At 46.4% G+C, this 27758-nt stretch overlaps 3 protein-coding genes and 1 non-coding gene across 4 annotated transcripts; 1 reads left to right on the top strand and 3 right to left on the bottom strand.

Annotated features, from left to right (window-relative positions):
• Positions 1-8096: 8096 nt before the first annotated feature.
• Positions 8097-9000, bottom strand: GGS25DRAFT_524686 (class I glutamine amidotransferase-like protein; the record flags this gene model as incomplete). Its single annotated transcript, XM_049264652.1, has 2 exons — positions 8097-8306; positions 8569-9000. The coding sequence occupies 2 exons, from the start codon at positions 8998-9000 to the stop codon at positions 8097-8099; spliced, it is 642 nt and encodes a 213-aa protein (XP_049113955.1).
• A 1678-nt stretch (positions 9001-10678) lies between these two features.
• GGS25DRAFT_t88 lies at positions 10679-10780 on the bottom strand. Its single transcript has one exon. It is a non-coding gene; the product is annotated as a tRNA-Arg (tRNA).
• Positions 10781-14034: 3254 nt separating this feature from the next.
• GGS25DRAFT_418577 (raptor N-terminal caspase like domain-containing protein) lies at positions 14035-19453 on the bottom strand. The gene is made up of 3 exons (XM_049258546.1): positions 18667-19453; positions 14815-18443; positions 14035-14753 (listed from the first exon to the last, which is right to left on the bottom strand). Exons 1-3 carry the CDS (start codon positions 19198-19200, stop codon positions 14528-14530), a joined length of 4389 nt encoding a protein of 1462 aa, XP_049113954.1. The 5' UTR covers positions 19201-19453; the 3' UTR covers positions 14035-14527.
• A 3490-nt stretch (positions 19454-22943) lies between these two features.
• On the top strand, positions 22944-27745 carry GGS25DRAFT_418501 (uncharacterized protein). The gene is made up of 4 exons (XM_049258545.1): positions 22944-23348; positions 23436-23811; positions 23874-24156; positions 24213-27745. The coding sequence occupies exons 1-4, from the start codon at positions 23058-23060 to the stop codon at positions 27634-27636; spliced, it is 4374 nt and encodes a 1457-aa protein (XP_049113953.1). The 5' UTR covers positions 22944-23057; the 3' UTR covers positions 27637-27745.
• The last annotated feature ends 13 nt before the right edge of the window (positions 27746-27758 follow it).

Below are 27758 nucleotides of genomic sequence, written 5' to 3'. Positions count from 1 at the left end.
AAAACATCAACAACATTTGAAGTTGAAATCTAGAGGCATGCATGTACACATTCCAATGCTTGAGGCAACTGCTCTCTTCATTACATAAGACTGAATGCATATAACTATACCAATGATAGACAAAGTGTTCTTAATTTTGAACTTTGACATGAGAAATCATAAGCCATCTACGAAGTACGCATGTATATCTAACCTAGGGATGTATACAGTCACTTATACAACATTTACTATAAGATAGAGGTGGATGAACACATACCTACCAGTAGGTAATCACTCACTGATCATTTAAACATATGCACAGCCTGTTCCGTCGTCACACCTCACTACCATAGTATGTACTATGTAGGTAATACCATGTATGGCCTGCGAAAAGGGTAAGAGGCGCTGTGATCGATACGCGCTCCCTGATACTAGAACGGGTGTCTGACGTGGATAGCCACTGGTAATTGAACGTTCAATGTTGTTTGGCTAGATTAATCCCATGTACATCGACTTTCAAGTACATGTCTAACCTACACTACTTCGATGCTGGCTCCATATGTCCGCTTGGGACAATGAGGCTGTGCACTGAAACGCTCCATTGAGATTGTTTGGGTACTCGTACTGTATGCGTACTGTATCTAGGTTGGTATGTAGATATCTCCGGCAATGCCGTACTTGGTAATAGGCCATGCCAGTCCGTATCGTATCAACACCCGTCGTCGGCGTATCTTGTTTACAGACCTAGTATAATAGTCAAGTGCCCCGATGTCTTTCTTATCATCTGGTATAGATACCTACTGACCTAACCAGGTACTTAAGCAGGTTGTCGGCTCAATGTTCTTATTTCTATCAAGAATCCGGGACTATATATTGGGATACATACCTAAGTAGGCACGTAATGAACATGATGGCCACGTATGTAACTGTCCCCGGTGCGCATATGTAAGTTGAATTACATTACCGCCCGGCGCGCACTCTCTCTTTCTCTCGGGCTGGGCTGAAGAGTAACGAGTTATCTAAGTCAGGTAAGCTCGAGTATGCACTTCAGATGCAGCTCTTGGTCCTACAGATGTCCTGCCATGCCACGCGCATATAGTAGTGGGTAAGGTTGGCAAGCGAGTTACAGTACAGAAACAGTTGAAGTACGTTTTAAGCATACTACATATATTAGTAGATAAAACCAGCTTCGATTCTCTACCCTTGTTGGAACCACTTGGTCGCATCTGGGAAACCATTGGTTCAACCGTTCAAAGAGCTTCGGTAGGTGCATGTACTTTTAGTAAGTATGCAGCTGGTAGAGAGGCCGGTATCTAGTGTGGTATGCTTAGAGCTCGCAGACGCTGTGTGATCAGGATGCATTGCACATGCGTCTTAGTGTTGAGAACACCCACTGGCGGTATGCGACGGATTTCAGCCACAGGTGGGATAAAGGGCTGGCTCAAGGCTTTAAATTTTGGAGAGTGGACTCTGGAATGAAGAAAAAAGGGGATGACGATAACACATGGAGAATCCCATGGATACGGTAAGCTTTTGATTCGTAAACACGGGTTCATCCGAATTTTAATGTTTCGTACAGTTGTCAATCCATCAAATTCATCAATTCATTCTACCCGATCTTTCTCAAATTGTACCATTCATCCTGTCATCATAATCTCGATAAATTACCCCTGTCTTATCAACTTTAGAAACTTGCATCATGGATGTACACGTGCATTTTTGACAGCATCCCTAGGGTGTTTACTAGGTCAGGTATTTACAGTACATACCATCTGGTTGGGAACGTCCGATGTCTTGAACTGGCATAACAAAACTTCATTCCTATAGAGACTTCTGATACTGGTGGTCTTACACCTGTCCATGTCTCCCGAAATTCTGTAGGAATAAGTAACAACCTAGTATTGTGAGAATAGTATAAGAATAGCATCAACTTAAGACAAGACTTCGTATAACGGGTAAGCCCTGTCATCCATGACATTAATTATATTAATTAATTGCATGGTAACAGATGGATAACAAGTGATGTGGTTCCTTGAAGCCGTGTCTGCCAGTGCAAAGCTGGACTCATTATAGCAGCATCAATACACAGTAAAAGAAGAGAGTGCTTGGGTGAGGTAAGACAATCCGTCCTGAAGGATTGGAAACTCGGATTTTAAAATTAAAGCACGGGCTTCAAGGTTCAAAAGGTTGTTAACATCTCTATTCAGCCTCGGCATTATGACATGATGTCGTCAAAACCTCGAAAAAACTTTTGCGGTCTTGATAATCCCTTATCCTTCTAGAAATGATTATCAATTGCCAGTTTGCAAGTGCTCCAGCCTCCAGGGCTATGTAAAGCCGCGACCATCTGAGATTCTGAGCTAATGTTTATTTCGTGCTCATTTAGTCCATTTAGGTCTAGCCATCTCCTATTAATCAGATTAATCAGAGCCGGCTGATGATGGCCAGGCACAATCACACTAACGTCTCCCCCCTGGCGGTTGGAACCCAGACTAAGCCAGCATCAGTTCAGCAATGACGTACATAGAAAGAATTGTTCAAACATGAAAGTATTCATTCCCGTTAAATGTTGACATCTAATGTTAACATTAAACTCATAAGGAAACACTTATCATCCCTTCGCACACGGTCAGTACCTATTAACTATACAAAATTCTTTGTATAAGGGGTTGTGTTATTATACTCCAGAATATGTATATATACATATATGTAATTACATGCAAGGCTGTGTAGGTACGTACTATGTAGGACCATTGTAGGTAATACATACTTCAAAGTCAATATCCAGGTATTTATTATTAGATACACACATGCAACTTCCAAATCTTTGTACCAGGAACCTTGAGGCTTCAATGTTCCCAGGCTGCCAGGCTCCACCATAGCTTCGGAGCTTCCTCGCAGCCTGGAATATGTACATAAGTTAATTAGGGCCTGGACAGTGGAAGGAAAAGGAACGTGGAAGTACATGTACATATCTTACATCCATTGATGTACACTCAAATCCATGTCACCACGCTCCCATGGACCTGCAGCAAATTCAAATGGAATCGCTGCGGAACACGCCAATTCAAAATCGTGATTCCTCGAGGCACAATCCATTTCCTCATTTCTTCATTTCTTCAAATGACTTCAAATGATAACACTTGTCCTGAACAATACTAAGTAATAATCGAAGTGCCATGAAAAGATATGAGAGAAAATCTTGCATTGTTCAATGCATAGATAGGTAACTACCTCATTCCTTCAACGTTGACTTGGAATGCCGACAGCTACATATCATACCTGCCTAGTACTATCTCAAGCCAAACCGCCACAAGCTACAGGCCGTAACCTGTACCTGTCGAAGTCATTGGGCTCATTGGGCCACGCCGTTGCGGCAAAGCAGTCGCCTAGCTTCACACTACCTATGCAATTCTGTAAATTGCCATCTTAACACATCCATCCCTCTTACACTTGCACGGCCAATGGGCTCACACTTGGAATGAATTAAAAAAAAAACAGCCCATAAAGAATCGGCGTGATTGTCCAATTCAACGTCATCTTTACTCTTTACAGCCATACTTACCATGGCGATCATTCACAATCGTCAGGGTTAAAAGTTCCATCTACCTACTCCAGATGGCATGCTACCTACATTTTACCTAGGTATAAAATTAAAGACAGCCAGTCAAGCACGGGGGAAATACTCCGCCCCAATTATATCGTCAAAGAAATCCAGAAGAGTATCATCAGAAACGTCTATCAAAATTCAGTTCCCCTGCAGGACGATAGTCAGCTTCTACTATGCTGCTATGCAAGCACCAATAACTACACTAGGTAAAGTTGTATTGAGGACGAAATAATGAAATAATAAGGATATGTAGAAGCGAAGAACAGAAGAAAAAGAAGAAAAAAACAGAGATAAATACATCCACAATTCGTACGGCCCCGGTCCTGGGAACAACACCGCCAATCGACCCGCCCGCTCGAATGGGCCTACCTTGTACTCTCGGATGGTAAGACGAAACGCGGCTTCATTAGTTGGCCCCTCTTCCCCCGGCTCACCGATCGATCTTGTTCACTGCAGGTGATGTCCACGGGTTTTCCGAAGACCCAATAATTCAGAAAATTTTGATTTTTTTCGCTTGGGTTGTCATTGTTATTTTTATCAAATTTATGAGGCTGAAATCAACACGCCAACATCCATTATCAGACGGCACATAATGTATCTACTCAACGCCCCCTAACCCCCTTAAAAATCAGGAAGATCATACATCCGCGTTCGGGGCCCTAGGAAATGTAGTGATTCGCAACTCGTCCGGCTTAGTTGTTATCTCCATAGACATGCCACCCTTACACAACCCTACAGTCGGCTTTATTTCGTATATTCAGGTCGACTCCTACACCAGAATGCTCACAACCTTACCAGCAACCACATCATCTGGAAAAGTAGGTATGTTGCGTCAATATCTGACAAACAACCTACAAACATTTGCCTCTTGCCCCGAACAAAGATATACATATATTATGGTGCCATCATACATATATGTACTTCGAGGGCCGATGGCTTCTTGATGCCAAGACCTACCATCGCGGTAACTAGCTGGACACGACGGACACAATGGGCACAAGAGAGTCCGAATGCATTTACAGGGGTTACAAAACCTGCTTTTTCATACAGGGGCGGTACCCAGCCTTATCCCCAAAAAAAGAATGCTACCTAACCTACCTAGGTAGCTAAGCAGTAAGTTACCAATAACTAGATCGACAAAGCAAATCGGGAACGATCTCGACTTGTTGATCCGCAACCTGATAACGCGAAGTCACTTACATAGTTACTTATGTATACGTATGTACATACACATAATGTACGATACATAGCACAGTCTGTATCTACCAGGTATGTAGGCATATCGACATATCTTCCAAACTCCGAAATGCATCCCCACAGCCCTATTTGAATACACATGCAGCTATCTATCTACGCAGCTACGATCATGTTCATAACTACCATGTAACGAAACTATTCTTCTCACCTTCCCAAGTATCCCAACGGGATGCTAACATTAGGAGATCTAAGGGAAGGTCTCCCGTCCCCAATGACCTGTTCGTGTTCGGATCCAGATTGCGGACCTGAGATCCGAGGAATGACCAGGTCAAGTGGATTAGAAATCCTCCCACTGCGAGTATCCGCTGCCTTTTCGACACAGCGTCGGGTCGTTACCCAATCAACCTTCCCCACTTTGTTCGGATTTTGACCAGCAAAAAATAAGCATTGTACCTTGGTGGAAATTGTCCGACTAATCACTATATGTAGAAGGAAAATTGGCAATGCAGACATTCAATGCTGCAGCCAGTTGAATTCTCGTTTTTGCCCCTTGCTTAGGCATCTACTTGAGAAAAAAAAACCTGCCTATGGCCCTATGTGGTCTACCGCCACACAAAAAGGGGCTGATGAAATGCAACCCACGCGAGGCCAATGAGACGGCTTTGCTAGGCTCCCCTATCTAGCTACAGTGTCTGCCTACTAGGTAGGTAGGTATACTTAAGAATTCAAGGCCACTGAATGCTGGAGATGTCGAACACTCGTCCTACATACATGTATGTACCTAAGATGGGCACGTACCTAACACCGTCCCTTTAGCCCGTAAACTTGTGCCATGGCACGACATGGCGCATGCATGCGAACGCCACTGCCTTCCCGAACGAAATTTTCTCATTCGTAGCTGGGTAGCTGGATTGGTAGGGTATGCTACTAGGTAGGTACCTATGTAGGCGGGAGTTGTAAACAACCGGACCGGACAGTGCGCCAGAGGTATAGGTTAGGTTAGGGGCGTGGGGGGTTAGCTAATCGACTTACATCAAATGTTGTTGATGCGGAGTGTCTGTCAACAAATCTTGAGGCTTGAGGATTAAGCTGCTTACAATGCTGTTTACTGCAAGTTGTAGGTACTGCATGTGTAGGTATGTAGGATGTACATTATATGTACTCACCTACGCAAGCCCAAAAGAGATTTGGCTTGGTATTGCTGGTATACTTTCCACTGACAGCAAGCCGTACATAATAGAAGAACGTTTGTACCAAGGCAGGCGCCTACACGTGTAACAAGTATGACAGAAACGACCGGGCAGCCCCTATGCGTAAGGCAGACGAAGACAAGCACCAGATAGAAAATGAAGATATTTGGCGTCAAGCTAGATCACCCAGGTGAGTCAGCGACTAGGTGCGTACGACTGGAGTTCGGAATAGATCAGAGTGCTTACTCAGTGCCTAGATATCTAGTAGGTGATGAAATTGCTAGGTTAGGTAGGTAGGTACCTAGTAGTTATGGTCGTTGAATCGAGAAAAGCGTATAATGCCATGGCTGCGGCAGACCGACGCAAGGGACCTCGTAGACGGCAGAGTTACTTACCACCCTACATACTATTTCGGTGTTTGTATGTAGGTATATGCCTACCTACGACTACCTACATGCAGTCATATTCGCGGTACCAGAACCCGTTATCAGATAGGTAAACCCGTGATAGACTATCCCTTCTGAACAACAACTGTCAACGTCTCAGCCCTTTGAAAGGGGTAGGTAGGTAGGTAGGTATCATCTAGGCAGCAGTATCAAATAATTCACAAACCCGTATTCTGACCACACGTGCTAGTCAAATCCTACATACCTACCTACCTGCATACCGGAACCTGCGTCATTATACAATACGATACTCGGTACCAACCATCTGACAACGTCCGTGTGTCGAATTCGCCGGAATGATCCTCATCTGCCAACGAAGGACGACGGCAGCAACACACCAAGCCCTACGATCCCTTATACCTTGGCCAAGTTTACAGGGCTTTGTTCCTAATTTAGCTCATGCCAGCAGCGACTTACTCGGCACCTAACAACCTGCCACAGGCCACGCTCGCAGATGAAAGTTCACACGCGACACGTTCTGTCAAGGCAGGTGACGTCTGGCAGGTGTAGGTACTACCTATACAGCGGCTCCTCGGTACCAAGAAGTCGCTCTCTAGAAGGTATTTCCAACATACGCGCGTCCGTGTTCTGCACAGAGTTTATCCTGCGGAGGGGGGGGGGGGGGGGGTTACAGACGATGCCATGGGGAGGAAGAGCTTAGTACAGTGGGTAGAAAAGAAAAAAAAGAAGGGGCTAACATTAGACGCCTCAACTTACCTATTCTGCTTATTAGCGATAGTCGACTAATATCTCGATATATATACCTAGTTAAACCTTTCAACACAAACAAATGTTATATTACCCCTGAAATCTACAGCGAGTGAGCTCCCGAGTACGGATGGTTAAGGGAGAGGGGAAGAATTACAAGTCACCAAACCACATACCTAATGATTACCTAGTACCTATCACAGCCAGCCCCTTTCTTTCCTATACCTACTAGGCACTTACCTACCTTCCTACCCAAGAAGATCTCATCACTATCTCCCGTCTTCTATCCTCAGGATTACCCAGGTAGGTAGACTTCGCTATCGAAGTACGAGAACCAAATCCGTGGAAAATACCTACTAAGTACCTACCTACCTAAGAAAGATACCCCTTACATCACCTAAAACCGCGAGGCGGTACATCTTCACACAAACAAACCAATCGGCGTTCCCCCTTCCATCTTTGTAAGTTTCCATATCTATATCTCTTTAGATTAACTTTGGACGATCATTAGTGAACACGGGGAAAATAACACGAAATCATTGCTTAGGGGCGTGTACTTTGGCAGGCCAGTCAACATTGTATCAATAGGTTCACTAAAGCGTTTATACAAGTAGATAGGTAGGTATCTACTTGAGTAGGTAGGTATATCATTGATGCTTAGGTGTACTATGTAGGTAGTATGTATAGGCATGCAAGCGAATCTCAACAACCTCTATCATACCGCACTGCCGTCCAACTCTAGGCACCTAGGTAGGTAGGTAGGTAGGTCACGTCGCACCAACTAACCCACGCATCCATTCTCTCGGGCCATGTCATGCCATGCATGCATATATACGCCATCACCACCACCAAGACTCTTACCCCTATCTCTAGGTATGTATACCTATCTCGGCGCCACGCTGCCCCTCTATCATCCCTCAACCCTATCTTTCAAAACCCCAAACCCCCCTTTTCTTTTCTTTTTGCCTACGCAAACGTGTCCACGGTCGAGTCCGTGTTCCGGACGTACTCGGCCGCCTGAGCCAAGTCGCGGGCGACGTCCTCGCCGTAGTGCTCGCCGAGGAACGCATACATCATGTCCATGCCCGCCGTGACGCCCGACGACGTCCACACCTTCTCGTCCGCCACCCAGCGCGCCTTGTGTACCCACTTGACGTTGGGGCCCTGCTGTGTGACCTGGTTTTTATTTATTTTTAGTTTATCTTTCGTTTCACTTTTTTCCAAAAAGGTGGAAAGCTCGGTATGAGATAGGTATTTGGTAGATAACCTGATAACATGATATCTTGATAATTGTTGTGGGTTGGATGACTTTGGGGAACTTCAAGGAGCGTTGGGGACGTGGGGGAGGGGTGGTGGTGGTGGTTAGGTAGTAGGTGGGTAGGCAAAGGGATAAGAAAAAAAGAGAAAAGGGAAAAATAAAGAAGGAAAAAAGACCTACCCAATCCCACTCCATCTTATTCGACGTCGCGCGCTTCCCATCGAGCACGCCCGCCATAGCCGCGAGGGCGCTACCCGTGCAGACCGTGAGGAGGTATTTCACCTTCGGCCCAGCCCGGCGGAGGAACTCGACGACGGGGTCGACGTTGACGGGGTTGCGGGTGCCGAAGCCGCCGGGGACGAGCAGGACGTCGATGTCGTCGAGGGGCGCGTCGGCGAAGGTGTGCGTGGGCACGACGCTTTGGCTGATCGTGTGCTTGGTGCCTAGCCCTTGCGTCGACACCGGCGTCAGCGTCTCCGCCAGCACGTGGAACGTCAGCGGCGTGATCCTAGATAGCATGTTCAAGATGTCGAGAGGCCCGAACACGTCCAGCGCTTGGAAGCCCGGGAACAGCGCCACGGCGAACCGGGTGGGTTTCTCGCTGGTTGACATGGTTTTGTAGGGGCGGGAGGATTCGGGTTAAGAGGCCACGTGGGTAAGTAAGAAGTAGGTAGGTAGGTATGTTATCTACGTATGTAGTTCAGAGAGCGTAGAACATCTGGTAAGCAATAAGAGATAATATATGAGACCCGGGAATTAATATCGTCGGCTGCGTAGAAGTACAATCATACACATAAATGCCGAACCTCCGGCATATCAGGGGGGTATTGTATACGACAATAAAGGGGATAAAATGTGCGAAGTCGTCCAAGGATCGTAAGTCCGGAGTCGGACCCGGTGTGTCAAGCCCATTATTTCACACATAACCTAACCCAAGGTGCCATAGGATAACGTCGAATTAAACTTCTGCCTGAAGCATTGACGTCTTGTAAGGCACAGGGGGTGACTGCCTGGTAATCGGGGGCTATACCCACCGTACCATGTTAGAGTGTCGTCTCGTGCCCTCATGGGCAACGTGCTTCGAGTAGGCACGGGCCGCGCTGACTGCATGAGATAGGTTTCTGGTTAACTACCTATAGGAAGCGAATCTCGGCATTTTCTTGCTGTATCCTCATGCTGTGGGTGTAGGATCAGGAGGGGTTATATAAGTGCCTATAGAATATTTACCTAGGTACCTACTTAGGTAAGTAATGTTGGTTGGTGGTCAGGAGCAAACTCAAGCATGAAAACATAATGGGTATTTGACGATGGGGAGTGCAACTGTAAAAGGGGCCAAAATAGCCTAGCGTTGCTAGAAAGAAGAAACTGTAACCGCTCGTATAAGTTACCCAACCATGGAATTAAAAACGTGACTGACACACACCGCTTCCTGTATAGCCTAGCCTAAATGATAATCGAGTATAGGCAGGCAGCCTCCAAACCCCTTTTATAAGCACCTTCGCACCCAGTTGCCAAAGTTAGTTTTGGTTAATATCACGAAAATTAGTACCAATTTGTATCCGGTACTAGGCAGTTATGCCTGGTATCCACATCCACACTCTTCCCTCCAGAATTACCAACTTAGGAATTGAATGAGTCAGCAACATATTGTCTTGGTTATACGATCGGAATAGTTATATCGTCTGGCGTGTATTCTAACGATTCACAGCATTAACATCAATAGGCAGGCAAGGACTGTAGTTGGAAGTTTTGGCGACGTCTTTAGAAGAGAGATATCCGTTGAATCGAACTGGGTAGCGAAGATTCGTAAGCACGATGGTAGCCAGAATGGTAGAATCGATATCCATAATATGACTGAGTTTATATATTCCCCTTTTAACTGTAATTGAAACGGCATTATTCAAAACATTACCCCTGAATCTGCCTGTTGTATCTGTGAGGCAAAGTGAGATATGCATTACCTAAGTAGTGTAGTACTCAGCTACATATAGTAGGACTTATCGGTATGTAGCTTTATATAAGTATATGAGACATCAGTGATAAACATACTAGGTACCTATTCGTTGTTGATTCGGACATCAGTCAGGACTTCGTTTTGGATACCTACCTAGAAAGCTTTCAGTCTTGTAAGCAAATAGTTTGAATATAGGGATGAAGAAATAACAACTATGTATAATGAATAGAGAAGTCGAGATATAAATATAGCTAAGTACCTATACAAGGATTCTGAACATCAAGATAGGGGAAGGGAGAAGGATAAGGAGGTAAAAAAGATGTTTTCTAACATTGAAGCCCATACCGGGATTCGAACCCGGGTACCTGACTGCCTGATATTATACCTAGTAATAGGTAATATCGGAGACCAGTGAGTTAACCACTACTCCATATGGGCCTATGTTGAGTGATAGAGACATAATCCTATCCATATGACCATTTTTAATTCTCTCTGGTAGTGAAAGAATCAGAGAAGTCGAAGGAGTAAACGTCATTAACAAATTGTCCCTGTTGGTACCTCACATGACAATGAAAAGTATAGCCATCGAGGAGGAGACTTGGTGTCGTACTAGATGTGTATCTAAGGTTTTGTTGACTGGACGTCCAATGGGAAGGCTATGTTAGAGATTCATGTGATCGAATTGAAAGACACAGGCAGGTGCTATATAGCTTAGAGTTGAGAAACTAGCTCATGGGGTGACTTCAAGTTCATCGAAAGATTATATGGATTGCTCTTTCTAACGATCCAAGATGCCAATTAGTTTGTGTTGATGTGAAGTATACTTGACAACTGCGAGCAGTGTGACTTCCGATACCTGTAAAGCTCTAGGTTACCCTAGGTAGGATAAAACATAGTAATATAGAGGTAATATAGAGGTAAGTTTGACATATATTCTAAACACTACCCCTTTAGGAAGGCGGGTCTAATCTAGACCAATTAGCAAACAGGCTCACCAACAACGATCATTGAAGCTTAAGACTGACTCCTTCCGAGTCTGTCAATCAACGCAACAAAAGAGTCACAGCATTGAACCATAATCAGCCACTTGGCAGGATGTTGCAAGGAAACTCATGCAATGGATATGGTCCATACCTAGATACCTACTATGTAAGTACATGACCTTGCGATTTCACACCTCATCCGATCAAGTCATTGAAGAAAAATATATCTACTAGGTGCCAATCTACCTACCTATTATCTGGATCTAGTTATATTATTTTAAAGGTGTATTTTATCTTTTGGTATTCTTTATTTGCTACCCTTTCAAATCCTACGAACTACCTACCAGCATAATGGAGAGCCAAGACCGAAACAAGACACCAGACGAAGCCGAACAAAAGTCATCAGACGAAGCTACATCCGACAAAGCTTCTGATCCACCTTCACCACAGCACCCACATATCACGCCCAACCGAAGTCTTTTGATATGTGTGTCTTGTGATGAGGATGAGGGACCAGAAGGTCTACGTCGAATCTCATGCAATTGCCACTACTGTCGAGCGTGCTTGATATTATTTATCGAGAGCAGGATGAAAGACATATTCAATTGGCCACCTAGGTGCCATAGGCAAATTATCAACGAAGAGGATGTTATATGGATTGGGGCGGACGATCTCCTGGAACGATATCATGAAGTGTACAGGCTGCAACAGAACCCTTCATATTGTTACGAACCTCGATGTAGCGAGCCGCTCGTGTTAGGCGATGCCGTGGAGGGATCCAACGCTGTAGCCTGCCGCAAATGCGCCCGTGTGACCTGTATGAGATGCAGAACGGCACACCACCCTGGTAGGCTGGAATGCAGTCCTCCAGAGCTAGATCCCAAGCTGCAAGAGGTAGTCCAAAAGGAACGGTGGCAAAAGTGTTCCCGGTGCGGGCGTGTTTTCGAGAAAAATGGAGGATGCAACCACATGAAGTGAGTTCACTTATCTACCCTAACGCCGGCTTCTTTCGCGCATGTGTCGGTACTCAGTGAGTGTGGATGTAAACTAACCAGATATTCTCGCACGACATAGATGCCCCTGCGGTTACAACTTCTGTTATATTTGCGGCAAGAAATAGAAAACTTGCCCTTGCCCACATGGAATAGTAAATCTGCCGTTGCTACAACGAATTAACGTACCAAATATAATATTAGCAGTATTATTCAGAGAAAGACATCGATGGGGCATTAATCTTGTAGTTCTAGTTCGACTGGCCCAAAATCAAGCCATCAACCTTGGACGAGCAGAGAACCTTCCGAATAACGAAAACCAACCGCGTCTGATGCAGAACCCTTTCCAGCAGAACCTTTTAGAGCATCCCCCTCTTCTACACGCACCCCTGATTCGAAATCCAATTCAGCTTGGGTTACCAGCTATATTGGACTTCACTATTCCTAACCAATATATACCTGAAATCCAAGCCGTATTCCGTAGGCTGGGTCATCACAATGTGCTCCAGCCTATGGGCCGGAATCAGGGGCAGGATGGGATACATGAGGACCAGAACGAAGAAGCAGAGTATACATACCAAACACGGACACTTCCCAATCCTTTGCCTGATATTGAATTCCCAGTTCCTTTCCGGGTTCGCATTCTTCGCAATCCTCATAATCTTCCTCCCCTTGCTGAAGTTCATAACCGACCTAATCCCTTTGCCATTGCGCATTACCATGCACATCCTCTACTTCCACCTCCACCACCAAACGGAACACCATCTGGATCATTACCTGGGTCATTACCTGAGCCGTCACCTGGATCATCATCCGGACCGCCATCTGAACCGCCCCGACCACCGATGCCGCCCCTTCCACGATAGAATACACGGCAATCCAACAGCTATCTCTTCAGGATGATTCGATTGAGTAGCTAGCTCTTTTCGATATGACGAAAGCTCGGTGTCTTGATATTCTTTCGTACGTGCCCAACTCTTTAACCCTCACCTTTCTTTCTCGCTGACCTCATCCATTTCCAGCCTTTATTGCTTCAAAGAAAAAATACAGAAAAGATTATGAATACATTCATAGGCTAGCGATTTCTGGCTTCACAGCCTAGCGTAGAACGAGTATCAGTGTAATAGCTAGCTGTCAGTGCTTGGGTTTCTAGAGAATTTGATAATACAAGCCAAAACCAAAAAGAAATTGTCAACCCCCCCTTTTTTCCGTTCGTACTTACTACTACTAATGTGCTCTGAGCAGCGGACCTGAAAAGATCTGAATACCTAAGAAAAGCACTGGATAGAGTGCTGCCTAGGTATCTAATGCTCGACCGTGATGCTGTGTGAGCTGCGTAGAAAAAAAAGGGGGACCTCAGAGGCTTGAAGTTGAAGCTAAAGCTAGCAGCCGTCGCCTTTTACCAAACGCATGGACGGACGGGCTCACCCACCACCGTTTCACCGTTTCATCATCTAACCTAGGTAGGTAGGGTACGCGTTTACGCGGTCTAGTAATACATCCATCCGTACGCTGTGGACCAAACGATAAGTTAGTTACCTACATATGTACCTACCTACATATATGCGGTCAGTCCCCCTTTTTACCTTCTATCCCAGCTACCTAGGTACCTAGGTTAGGTAGGTACACAATCGTATCATATTCCTACCCCTTGCCCTAGGTATCCTGTGCAACCAAAGACACTACAAGCAGGCACGCACACACGCACACACGCACACAAACCGAAACAAAAAGTACTTGGGCCAACTGAACAGCGACATATATACCTATAGCCTTCTTTCAAGTCATCCCAAATGAATATTATTAGTACTATATCAGGCAAATAGCTGTCATGGATGGTTCCTCCCTCTTAAATGGATTTGATTGATTCCCTCTGCCCTTTGCCATCCCCTCCTATACTTTCCTAATACGGCGTTAATAAAAGACAAGAGAACCAAACGAAGAATCCACCAGCCCACCCGATGCCGCCCGAGCATAAAAACCTAACCTTTGTCTTACGCCTTGTTTGCCTTACCATGCAATCCTGTCATCTACCTATTCCCACATCGTCGTTGTTGTATTTGTATGAGCGCGCACTCTCTAGTCGTAAAATAGGAAAAAGACGTCATCATTTAAGTGCTCATTCAAAGGTAGTATTAATAAGAGTGTATTTTCCCATGGAAGATGGGTTTTATGAAATGGGGGTGGATGATGGGGAAAGTAAGTTCATATTATAACGAGTTGAGAAACGCCTCGGGCTTCTCGCTGGCGCAGGTAAACAGGTTGATATGATGATCCCCACGCGCTGCGCAGCCTAGAATCATGCGATGGGGATGGAAGGCTGTAGCAGAGATAGGTGCGCCGCGGTTTTGTTGCAGGAAGCTGGAATACGGTTCCATGCGGGATAACTCATGACCATCAAAGTTGAATACTTTGACAGTATGGGCAGAAGTCCCTCTACAATTCTGTTAGCACAAAGTGTGGGCGAGGATAGACTAGCCATTAGATAGCGACTTACACAGAGAAGACGGGGAGGTGCTCATGGGTACTAGCGGTTCGTAGGGTATCTCGAGTTGCTCGGATAATTCGAAGTGGCGAGTCCATCCGGATATCCCAGAGCTTCACTTTCCCATTTCGACTTGCAGATAGCAATTCACGCTGGCCTCCACGTTGCATGTGGACGTTTTTAATCCACTGTCTGTCGGAATCATCTTTCCATTTCTTGACCATCGATTCTTGAGGTCGGAGCCTAGTGTCAAACACTCTGACAGCGCCGTCCCCAAAGCCGGCCACGAAGATGTTGCCAGTCATCTGGTCTGATGTCAAGGACGTGACGCAGGAACCTGATCGTGCGGGTATGTCCATTATACAAGTTTCATAGGCGGCAGCCCAGACTCGGATGACTCTCACATCGCCTGCCACAAGCACGTTCCCTGTTACTTGCTGCCAGTCAAAAACCATTCCCGAATTGACATTACTGGGAACCATATGAGTCAACGCTCTCCATGCAGATGCCAGCTCGGTTTTCTTGGTAGAGTCATAATTCCGGTAGACTCGAAGAACTCCGTCGGATGAGCCTGTCATCAAGAAAGCTGTATCATCCTCATTTATAAACGTCATGTCACTGATTTTAGATCCCTCTGGGTTGCCATTCGAGAAACGATTCAGCCTCGTTTGTTTCTTCCAATCCCAGACATAGACCGTGTTTCCCTCGTCAGCAACTGCAAGGTGGTCTTCATATTGATGGAATGTCATCTTGGCTGGCTGAGCACCATTATTCATGATGCAGAGCTGGTTGTTCCACTTATGGCTACCGGCATAGGATTTCTGCGGCTGGGTCTCACGCAGTATGTTCTCGTTTCGCGACCTTCTCCATAGACGTTCATTGTACTCGGTACTTCCAGGTTCCTCGGCTTCGCTGGGATGCATCTGTGGCTCGCGAAAATATTCAATTGACCAATCTAAGAACGTACTAGGCAGCGGTAAAGAAGGCTTCTCATCGGTGCGCCTATCTTTGTATTTTCCTGATACTGGCTCTTCGGTAACATGGTAGCTTGCTGTAATGTTGAGCTGGTCGGATTTCTCGGCTGGTGTAGCCCAATCGGCGGGAGGCCAATGCCGTTGGGAGGAACTTCTTGTGAGTCCCGGAGTAGGTACCGGCGTGGAATTGCCCGATTTATCTTCGCCGCTCCACATGGTTGGAAGCTGGAATAGTAGACTCGCCGTTCTCTTTAATAGACTGGGAGAAGGCTCGGGGGATGTTATATCGGACACCGGAACCCCTGCTGTGCCATTCCGAGAGCTAGAAGCTTGCTTTCGGTGGCCACGGGGTCGGCGCGCGCGCCTTTGAATCTCGTCCATCAAGTTTTGGGCATGAGAGCCCGCAGGCGATGACAGGAGTGCGCTGTGAACATAATCAACGATGATCGTTGCGTCTCGTTGGACCTCTGGGTGGGGGTCTACGTTCAGTATCAGGATGTGCTTCCAACATGCCGCAAATACCGTGTTGGAGGACAGTCCCTGAGCTGCTTGCTTGATCGTCCCGTCCGAATTGCGATTTTCGGGGCGCGCATAGTGCAAGCCCATCTTGTGCTCTAAGCCATCATCTTTAGGAGGGAAAAATAGATACTCCTTCTCTTCTGCGAGCTGCTCACAAGCAGCGACAATGAATTTATTCTCATAACGGAGCACGAAATGAGAAATGAAGACAAGCAGCTCTTTGCGAACTAACGGACTGCCATCGTTGACGGTATCCAATAGTGTCCAGGCTATAGACTCTTCAATCCTAGCTACCTCATCTGTAAGATCTGGTATTCCAAGGAAGGTCGTCATGGCGTGAATAACTGCGGCTCGCACCTCGCAAGCCTGGTCTTTGGTAAGGCTCGATAGTTTCATAGGCGCGTTCTCCCTAATACCTCTCCACTTTGCCTCCGGTAGATCTTGCCAGAGCTGGCTGATACACAGACAAGCCCACTGCCGTAGCAATACATTTTCCTCATTCTTAAGATGAGCTAAACAATATGACATGATGCTAGACTGATTGCATACAGCCTGACCCGGTCGATAACCCTTGCATAGCATAGCTAGCACAAAGGCACACATTGCCTTATGTTCATCGCTATTGGCGACAGCAAGCACCTCAGATGGGTTCAATATAGAGGCGAAGTAATTATAACCACTGTCCTTGATTAAGTCAGGCTGGCATGACACATCCACAGCGAGAACTCGGGTCCAAATGAAGACCATAACAGGCTTCAACTCGGCGGCGGCGGATTGGAGAAGCTTTAGCACATATGGGAAGATACCGATGCTCAAAGCCAAATGGACCGCCCAGGGTCCTAGATCAAGGAATTTACCCAGCAATATGAGAGCACGTACTCGGTGCTGCTGACTTAGTAACACCTGAAGTACAACCGGGAGCTGCTCGGGGGGCTTCTGCTGCATAGCGTCGCCTCGTTCAAGATATATTTCGAAGGCCGTTAACTGATCAGCAAAGAACAAAGAACTTTGGTATTCGTACTCAATCCCCTCATTCTCCTTTCGCTCCAACATAGGCAGCTGCGCCAATGCTAAGTCTACGGCTAGATCCCAGCTTTCCCAAAGAGGATGTTGATGGGTATCTGGTAATTCTGGGTAGGATTGAGGATGACATCCATAGACTGTCATAATTCTCTGAGCTAGGATGAAGTTGCGAAATAGTGCGGCAACCATAAGGTCTTGTCTGAAGAATTTTCGAAATAACTGCCGCGGTAGGGATGTCCACGCAATGGTATCAGTGATTGCCGTAAATATCCAGTTCAATTCTCCGAGTGGTGTTCGTCGTTCCTGCAATCGCCCAGGAAGCTTCTTGGCTCGCTCGGGCGTAATACTCGTCTTAAGAGGATTCTGCAAAACGAAGAACCACAAGGCCATCTCTATCGGCGTTGTTAGACATGCCGTGAAGAGGTCAGCTGGGAGGCGTGGGTTGGTAGGGAGGTTCTCTTTAACGGCACAGGCCGCAAGGTGAAGGTATGAGCGATATTTTGTCTTCTCATAATTCGGGCCCGCCGCTGATGCTGCTTCCTCTTCCTCCTCATGTTTTTCTACAAAGCGATGGTAGTTATTCAAGATATTCCCAGCCTCGGAGCAATCCCAGACAAAGATGGTTGGTGCTTGAAGCCAATGCTGGAGGTCATACAAGGAGATGGGGATGTACTGGGTGAAGGTCTTGTTAAAGACCCATATCTCCCCAGATGCTGTTGGCTTTGGAACACCGTGACCGTTGTAATGGAGTAAAACGCGCTCGTCTTTCGCATTCCTTCTCAGCGACTGACAGAATCTCTTGGTTTCTTCCACTGACGGATCTAAATACTGTTTGTATCTCGTCCGTAAAGAGATGTTTTCATACTGCGCTTGAAGAGACTTTCCTATCGTCTCGAGAGCCTTTGCTGCGGGAGGTACGAAAGGGTCCTGCCACGCCTCGAGCTTAGCTCCTGGGTTTGTTTTCAGTTGATCAGGGGGCTCAACGCCGATGTTAAGGCAAACAGCCAAAGCAGCTGAAACCGTTTTTAACCGATCTCTCATGCGCCAGTCCTCGATCGCGTAGTTTGGTGACTCTGGCTGTCCGGTTGTTTCGTGTCGTTTATCTGTGAAGTACATGTACCAATTCTGTAATTCCAAGTTAGTCTCAAATTTTGTGCCATGAGATATGACTCCATCAATGTAGGAGTGTGGTGAGCTGGGCATTGGTTTGAGAAGATCGAAGTAGTGTATTGAAACGCGTTCAAAAAATCTACCGTTTCCAAGTGGCTGCAACGTGCGGCACGGGGAAGACAGAGATGCGCTGAGGAAGAAAAACAACAAGGAAGGTATAAGGTTAGATTCAGCTCACATTAGCTAGTTGAGAAATGATATCCTCAGACTGGTAGTGGTCTTCAAACCCATGGCGGGCACCCCATTCGCAGATCTCTTCGTCTGTCTGGTCCGTGTCTTCGCGTCTTACGATATGTTCGCTCTTTGACCTTAGTAGCGGGGGTTTGGTAGAAACTACGCTCCTAGATCGGTCATGATCATTATCATCACTGGAGTTTGCGGGTGCAAGATTGTGCTTGTTCCCGGGGGCAGTCAGCGGGCGTCGATCAAGCTCTACTTGGTCTCTCTCTTCCGTAGCTGTACGTGGACGGCCGTTTGGGAATTCGGGAGTTCGTGGGGCGTAGGTTGGCCCGCTCGTGCCTATTCGTGAAGGCATAGCAGCAGAGGTACCATTCGTTGTGGGTTGCAGATGATCGCGCGATAGCAATGAGCTGGTATTGGCCATTAGAGGAGGTGAAAGATTATTAGATGAGGAATTTGCGGTGGTTGTGTGATCGTTCATGTGGTAGCTGGAAGAATAGGCGCTATGTGAAGAAAGCGTGACGACCGTCATAATGTTTGCAATACATTTTTAACGCATGTCGAGGTGGAAACGTCGTAATGAGCGGACGCACTGCGGTGGAATTGCTAATACATGTACTAAAAATTATGTATTAAAATACCTACTAACCTAGGTATCTACAGAAGTAGTTACCTAAGGTAAGAGTATTCTGATAGACTCAGTGTTGATAGAATAATTAATGACTTTCAATGTTCAAGTTGTTCTGCGCGGTTGGACGAATTAGTGGGAATGTACGTATTAAGGTAGGTAAGTAGATAGGTAAGTAGGTAGGTAGGTAGGTAGGTTGAAAGGTGTAGATTTGAGGTTGAAGGTTTAATGTTTTTGAGGTGAGGAATTGGTTTGTTTCCTTAGCAGTGGCTGCAGTGCTGTTACGAGGTATTGTATGTACTACTACTAGGTAGCCAGTAATACCGTTGACACATGTAGGTAATTGGGTTTGATGCGATAGGCGCTACACTCAGTGCTGGTACTATGTAACAGCTAGCTGGGCTGAAGGTTCAAATGTTGCGAACGACCTTTGGATTGGAGCTATGTTGCCCATCTGATCTACTCGGCTTGGTAAGTACAAGCGGAAAGGCGGTGGGGGATGTACCTAAGTACATAGTCATTGACGCACGGACATTTCTGCAGTGACGAAATCCCCAGCTTCAGTTCAACGTTCAATTCAATGTTGCTCGCAACTCTTCGAAGTTCGGCTATCTAGGCAGTTATCTATGTACATACTACATAGTAACTAGGCAGTTATGTAGTCCTAGCAGTGATGGCTATTTCCTAACATTTCCGAGAGGCTACGTCACAATAACGAAACTGTCTTTCTGCCAAGTTCCGATATCAAATGTTAATATTCTCAGCAATTCTTACTCGTTGCTACCAATACCTAAAATCTAACTTTAGCTTAGCATTTAGTTATATAGAAGTCACTGCGCTTTCTTTTGCAATAGAATAATAATAATTTGTTAATGAAATCAAACGATAGACTTTTCTGTCTTAACTCCGAGTTACCGCCGGCCGAATCTCAGCCTCATCGGGCCCGGAATAAGCATCCGTTCCTCGGCTACTCGAAACGAAAAGATCACACGAGGCAAGACTGCAACCTACATGCAATGGATGTAGTGAATATCAAACTCGGGAGGGGTGTGATGGCTCTTTTATAGGGGTGAACTGTATGCATACATACCTACCTACATAAGTAACTACCTACTAAGGTATCGATATGGATGCAACTCACCAGCTCACGTGCTAGATTAATTTACAACGTTTCAGGTCACCCGTTTCAGTGCATGATCGGCATTTCCCCAAATACGACTATGCCCACTTTATACCACTTTAGCTTGCTCACCATCGTCCAGGGTCCAAGCCATGGAGTTCAACGGCTATATTACATAAGTACATAACTTCATGTATCCAGTTTATTATCGTGCTGCTATCTATGTAGGGTAAAGTACCGTTGAGTCGTTGACATGTCCATTTTATCCACATGCACGCGCTTCAATGATTATTAAGTACTTGGGCAAGGTTATCACATGATTGATTTGCAGATGTACAAAGACTTTTCAATGTTATCTACATACATTGTCATACATATGTAGATTCTACAAGTGCTAAGAAAAGGGGCCTCATCAGCATTTCAAGTTTGAAATGTGTATCTGTTTGCCTCCCTTTCTACATAAGGTTAGTACCTCACTCTTTGTGTGATACTTTAAGAGACATCTGGAGTTGTAAAATGCCCATTGGTGCAACGTACCTCGGTACATTCTTTTCAAATGCTAACACGTAGTTATTATGTACCTTATAAGCGTCAGTACATGGTATGCTCGATGCCGCTACGAGACAAGCAGTTTTTGTGATATCGTGATGGCTACGACGTTAGTACATATTTCGCATGACGAGAAAACAACCCGGTAGCATAACCAACTCAGCTTCAAGGTTGTTATATGTACTGTAGGTATCCCTCAAGTCATAGGCGGACATTTTCTTATTTCCGAGTTCTGTCCGATGCTTGGAAGGAGGATCACTAACTTAGACAAATGTTTTCATAGGCTCTCTAATATATGTAAGAGTTGATTCGTCATGGTGTTTTGTTAAGTGTCCAAAGAGTTTTTTTTTTTCTTTTTTTAGAATAGCATTTGGATTATGTATTTGGGAATGATCAATAGTTATTGATACTGGACATTTGACATCTCAGAGTACAGATCTTACTATCTACCCTAGGTATGTACATACCTACCTAGGGACCTAGGGTACCCTAGATAGATAATATCAATGATCTCTTCTGTGCTGGTAATGTTGCATAGAACATCGAATGTTCTACTGTTCCACAACAAGTCCAGAAATAGCAGAATTGTTAAACCCCAAATTTCAGGAGCAAACCAGATACTACTATTACTTATATATACGACTTCTAAAATTCCACCTGGTCTTTACATATACTACTACTTCAAGTTACATGTAATACCTATTACCTACATGACTGTCATGACATGAATGTATTGTACATGTCTTTGCAGTCTGTACACCAATGGATTAATTTAATTTTAGTAAAGAGTGCGACTAAACCCTGCATAGAAACATTGAAGGGATGATGTCCCCTAAATTAGCCTGCCCTTACCAATCGCAGCATGCAGTTAAAGGTACATAGATGTATCTCATACAGGCTACTACATAGTACATGATATTGGCAGGTTAGCTACATACTAAGTATATGTACCTACCTAGGTAGCTAGATTTAATTAATGACTAGTGCAGGCACGACCTCCCAAGAGCCGACCCTGAACTGCTTTGCCGGGGAACTTTTAAGAAGATTTCTAGGTTCTTTTCTGGAAATTTACATAGCAGCATGCAGGTGTAGGTAACTACTAGGTAGTTACAAATCGAATACTTTACTGTACGTAGTAAGTAGCACCCTGGACCCGACCTCGTCGCCAGTCAAGCCAAGTCGAGTTACTTTTCCCATCAACCCAAAATTTCCCTTTTCTTTTTTTTTTCGCCTTGCGAACCTTACCAATCAGCCATTCATTCACTCCTTCATCCTTCACTTCACCCTTCTTTTTTTCCCAAGACACAGTTCTAATTGCCACTGTTTGCGGACATATAACTGCCAAAATAGTTGGCGAGGCGATAGTGATTCTGTACGGATTTTGTACGATTAATTGCACCTGTGTATTGCATGCACTTGATGATCTCGAGGGGAAATATCCAATATCCCATATTCAATCCATCCCGACTAAACCATCAGTGGCACCGAACGAACAAACGAACTGTCGCAACACTCGATCCACCATTTGAACCTTTCATTTTCATGTCTATGTCCCTAGCGCAGTACCGTAACAACGTACCACAATACCAACCCTTTTTTGTTCGCATCTAAATCCACTTTGCATTTATTGGATTTGCTGTCAGAACATCAAACAGGAAGAGGGAGGCTTAGAAGGGCATCGTGTGTGTATGTGTGTATGTGTGTATGTGTGTGCGTGAGAAAGAGATAAGGGACAAGAAGCAAAAAAAGTCGAGAGGCTGCGCAGAGACAAGGAAAGGAGCACAAGCAGGCAATCAACGCAATTTTGATTGTGAAGGGACCCATCTTCGACCCTTTCCAACCTCATGCTATCAACCCCAGCCATCCCAAACCCGGATTCGAGTTACGACCAGATTTTCATACCTTTCTCTATTGTTCGGTGGTTACTGTGTTAATTCCATTGTGTCCACTAATCCATCGCATCCAATCCATTAAGAGTCTCGGCAACAACTCACAATTACACCATCTTAGTCGCTGCTGCGACAGCCGACAACCTAGTCTAACTACTCCTTATTTGCGGTCCTTTCTGACGCTATCTGGCCGTTGACTCGCCATGGCCTTCTTATTCAAATCTAAAAAGAACCAGGACAGGACCGTACAAAGTCGCGATGGCCCTCCCGGATCAGCGCCCCAAATGCCAGGCCCTGCCGGGCGCATTGTCAGAGAGGAAAAGAGCTCGCACACCCGGTCAACTCCAACTGGAAGTTTGAATTCCTTCGACGAAGCCACTCCGAGCCCAGATACCGACAAGTACGCCGGCCGACGAGGCCAGGAACCACCGCAACAGATGCCGCAAATGCAATCACCTCCGCAGCAACCTCCGCAGCAATCTAGCGACTTGCCCGTGAGTGTTCCCTTAATTCTGTATCAGCTTGCTTCTATCACACTCGGGTTTGATATCGAATTACTAACATGACTGCCATCGAAATAGTTTCGCAATGGTCCTCCACCACAAAATGCGAACGCCTCATTGTATCCGTGGTCGCAGCGGCGATTAACATCCGCACCCTCTTCTCCCGGCCCCTTTCCTAGGTATGGAGCGGCTGTCAATTCCATATCATCCAAAGAGGGCGACATCTACATCATGGGCGGTTTGATCAATAGTTCGACCGTTAAAGGTGACTTATGGATGATTGAAGCTGGAGGAAATATGTCTTGTTATCCGCTGGCGACCACCTCTGAAGGTCCCGGGCCGAGGGTTGGCCATGCCTCTCTCCTAGTCGGCAATGCATTTATCGTATACGGCGGCGATACCAAGATCGACGAGACCGATATCTTGGACGAGACTCTTTATCTTCTCAATACCTGTGAGACATCATTGCCCCGTAAGGATCTCGTTCTATGTCAGAAAACTAACTTAAGTTCTCAGCCACAAGACAGTGGTCAAGAGCTCTCCCAACCGGACCTCGACCGTCTGGACGCTATGGGCACTCGCTAAACATAATTGGATCCAAGATTTACATCTTTGGAGGCCAAGTAGAGGGATACTTTATGAATGATCTTGCCGCCTTCGATCTTAACCAATTGCAGATGCCCAATAATCGATGGGAAGTGCTTACCGAAAACAGTGAACCTGGCGGAGCTCTGCAAGGCAAATTGCCACCGGCTAGAACGAACCATTCCGTAATCACATATAATGATAAGTTATACTTGTAAGTCTTTCACACCATCGTCTCATGATAGCTATATTTGAAGCTCATCATTACAGGTTCGGAGGCACAAACGGCTTTCAATGGTTCAACGATGTATGGAGTTATGATCCCGCGGTCAACAAGTGGACACAGTTAGACTGTATTGGATATATCCCCGTTCCCAGGGAAGGCCACGCTGCCTCGCTAGTCGACGACGTCATGTATGTTTTTGGTGGGCGCACAGAAGATGGCGCTGACTTGGGCGATTTGGCTGCTTTCCGAATCTCCTCTCGACGCTGGTACACCTTTCAGAACATGGGTCCATCGCCTTCGCCTCGCTCAGGCCACAGTATGACGACCGTCGGGAAATCGATCGTTGTAGTGGGGGGTGAACCAAGCTCAACTACGACCCAGGTCAATGACCTCTCAATTGTCTATGTTCTCGACACTACCAAGATCCGGTACCCCAATGATGCCCAGATCCAGTCCAATACCCAGAAGATCCAGCAAGCAAGGCGACCGAGTGGGAGCGACCTTATTCCGGGTGTTCGGCAAACGCCATCCCGTGAGGGGTCTGCTGGACCTGACCCTAAGAGGGTAGCAAGCCCTAACAGTCCAACAAGTAGCACCGGAAGAGGCGGCGCTAGTATAGATATTACTGGCCCCCCTCCTATCAGCAACGGATTATCGAAGCTTCCAAGAGCAGCAGGAACTTCAACCCCTTCAGGGCCTCCACCACAAGGCCAGCCTCCCAGGCCAAATATCGATGCTAGCATGGCTGGCCGCCGTGCCAGAAACGCATCCGTTGAACGTATAGAGAGAGAGGCTGCGGCCGCTGGTACGTCTGGCATCAACAATCAAAGACAGTCCCCCGTGCCGCGAGATGTGATTAGGGAGGAAGCCCCAGTCACCAACGGAAGGCGAACACCGAACTCACAGAGCACCCGGAGCGGTTCCCGAACGGAAAACCCGCCTGCAGATGCGAACAGGTCGAAGCAGTCACGCCAAACCCGTGGCCAGGGATCTGTCGACAGCAGCACAGAGCCCACTTTGAAAAGCGTGGCAAATCGCCCCTCTTCTCCGCCTCCACCAACTCGACAACCGAGCAATCCTTTGTCCAGGAAAGGTTCGAATAGGAATTCGCAGACCGTTGCACTGTTAAAGGAGCTCGATACTGCTCGAAACAGAAATGCATGGTACGCGTCGGAGCTAGAGTTGGCCCGTAAGGCGGGATATACGTCAAACGCAACTCTGAGTCCTACTTTGGAGAGCCGGGCTGCAGAGACGTTCGATGACGACGACAAGAGACTGATTGAGTCCTTGTTAGCGATGAAGCAAGAATTAGCCAACGTCCAGAGTTCCATTGATAAGCAAGCAATTCTTGCAGCAAAACAAATCGCCGAGGTAGAACGACAACGAGATGCTGCAGTTCGAGAAGCCGCCTATGCTAGGGCAAAGATAGCAGCACAAACGGGAAGCGCATCTAGCACGCCGCAGTTGGATAATGAAAGGGATTTGGACAATGTTGATCGCTCTGCCGATTTAAACAAGAAGCTTGCCTCTGCACTGAACGTTCAAAGGGAGTTGCAAAATAGTCTCGCTCGAGCATCCTCGGAGCTTGAAGCGGAGAAGCGTGCCCGACAACTTGCAGACGAGACACTAGGTGCAACCCAAAAGCGTATAGCTGATTTAGAGTCTTATAAGCAGCAAACGTCTTCGGAGCTTGAGCAACTGAGGGCTGAATTGCATATGGCCCAGCGCGAAGCACGAGAGCAATCAGTTGCCGGCGCCGAAGCTATTGCCGCTGTACAACTTCTACGTCTTGAGAAGGATGAATTTGAAAATAAGTACAACGAAGTTGCTGATAGCTCGAAGGAGCATGACGAGACCTTGGAGTCTCTTCGAGGGGCTGTGGTGGCATCAGCAGACATGCGCGCACACCTTGAGCGGAAACTCGACGAGGAACGGTCTCAGCGCGAAAAGATCGAAGCTAAGCTCACCAAGCTCAAGGCGGAACACGAATCACATACTGCCGAACTAGAATTTGTAACACAACGACTACGGGATGCTGAAGAACTCGCTGAGCGAAATGCAGCAGAGGCGAACACTCATCGCCAAGCCTTAATTTCAGGGCTGGAGAAGATCACTAAAGAGCCAAACAAAGTAAACCGGGTTGATGCAGAACGTGTTGTTGTTTTGCATGGGCAAGTTGAGGCTGCGAACAATCTCGTGAAGAAATACAGGCAAGAGGCAGATGATGCTGCAGATAAACTCCGAAGGGCTGAAGAACGAATCGCTGGGCTTGAAGCCTACCAAGAGCAATCGAGCAGGGAGGGCGTGTCGATCCGTCGACAGCTACAATCTGCTTTAAGGGAAACACAGTCACTGCAGGCCATGAACTCGGATCTCAAGAACCAGCTTGCCAACCAACAACTGGAGACTAACGCTATGACCGTTCAACACAACACACTAAAAGACATTCTGGCTGAAAGGGGTATTAGCCCAACTAACATTGCCCGAGTGAGAGGCATGGGCTCTAGAGCAGCCTCGCCTGATCTTACTCGTGCCAACGAGCTGGAACGGCAACTTGCACAAGCTGTTGCGGCCCACGATGAAATGAAGCAGAATTTTGTGGTCCAACTTCAGGAGTCTGAGGCTACCTATCGTAACAGAATAGCCCAGCTGGACAATGACTACCAGTCGGCTGTTTCCTATGTTAAGGGCACAGAGAAGATGCTGAAGAAGTTGAAGCTAGAATTCGGGCAGGCTCAAACCGAAAATAATCGCCTTAAGAAGGAGAATATGGAGCTAGAAGAACGCTCTTTATCTCGGGATGATGCCACAGCCTCGAATTGGGAAGTTGAACGCTCATCGTTGGAGAAGAAGATCGAGTCTCTTCAGGACCAACTGAAGGAAACCTCGTCACGCTTGGAAGGAGAGCTTGCGGAATTGCGGAAGAAACTAGACTTGGCAAAGAATGAGCGTGATAGCACAGCCAAGTCCCACGAAGATATTGTCCAGCGACTAGATATCCGGGAGAGAGAGCTTGAACAAATGCAGCACGAGAATTCACTCCTTGAGAAACAAGTTCAAGAAGCTGAATCAAAAGTCAGTTTACTACTTGATCAAGTCGAGAGTTCCGTAGACAACTACCGGAGACGCAGCCATATCGGCACAGACCAGATGATGATCCCTAGTGCAAATGGCTTGGGCCATAGTCGACAGGAGAGTTCGGAGGTTGAGAGCATCTATGGAGGAGTTGGCGATGCCAGAGGCAGCATGGCCCTGAAGGATCTGGCTTCGGAGCTTGACCAGTTACGCTCAAAGTGGGAAGCTACAACAAGCAACAACTACAGGCTTTCGAACACTTTTGAGTTTGAGAAGGTTGGCAGCAAGAAAGATGACGATGCTGTAGGCCTCAGTCTTAGTGGGAATCTAGCTGACTGGAGAGCACGGCTGGATGCAGAAGAACGCGAGGGTAATAATCATCATGCTTCATGAAACCCACCCTCATGAATGCGAGAATGATCTTGGCCTCAACAAAACTCCTGTACATTCCGCCCATGACTTGACAACGGCGTTGACGTGTAACAACGCATATCCGATTATATGCGGCAGGTTGC

Source organism: Hypoxylon fragiforme (genome assembly GCF_022984875.1).
Source record: "Hypoxylon fragiforme strain CBS 206.31 chromosome Unknown GGS25scaffold_8, whole genome shotgun sequence".
In the NCBI taxonomy this organism is placed as follows: Eukaryota; Fungi; Ascomycota; class Sordariomycetes; order Xylariales; family Hypoxylaceae; genus Hypoxylon; species Hypoxylon fragiforme.
The sequence above is the reverse complement of the archived record's forward strand: the minus strand, read 5'-3'. Positions and strand labels throughout refer to the sequence as shown.

Bases quoted from the DNA above. Each gene is read 5' to 3' on its own strand.
- GGS25DRAFT_418577 (XM_049258546.1), bottom strand. From the start codon at position 19,200: ATGACGGTCGTCACGCTTTCTTCACATAGCGCCTATTCTTCCAGCTAC. The intron at 18,444-18,666 runs GTGAGCTGAATC...TTGGAATTACAG, and splicing joins TCATTTCTCAACTAGCTAAT to AATTGGTACATGTACTTCAC. The intron at 14,754-14,814 runs GTAAGTCGCTAT...ACAGAATTGTAG, and splicing joins CACCTCCCCGTCTTCTCTGT to AGGGACTTCTGCCCATACTG.
- GGS25DRAFT_418501 (XM_049258545.1), top strand. From the start codon at position 23,058: ATGGCCTTCTTATTCAAATCTAAAAAGAACCAGGACAGGACCGTACAA. The intron at 23,812-23,873 runs GTGAGACATCAT...TTAAGTTCTCAG, and splicing joins TCTTTATCTTCTCAATACCT to CCACAAGACAGTGGTCAAGA. The intron at 24,157-24,212 runs GTAAGTCTTTCA...TCATCATTACAG, and splicing joins TATAATGATAAGTTATACTT to GTTCGGAGGCACAAACGGCT.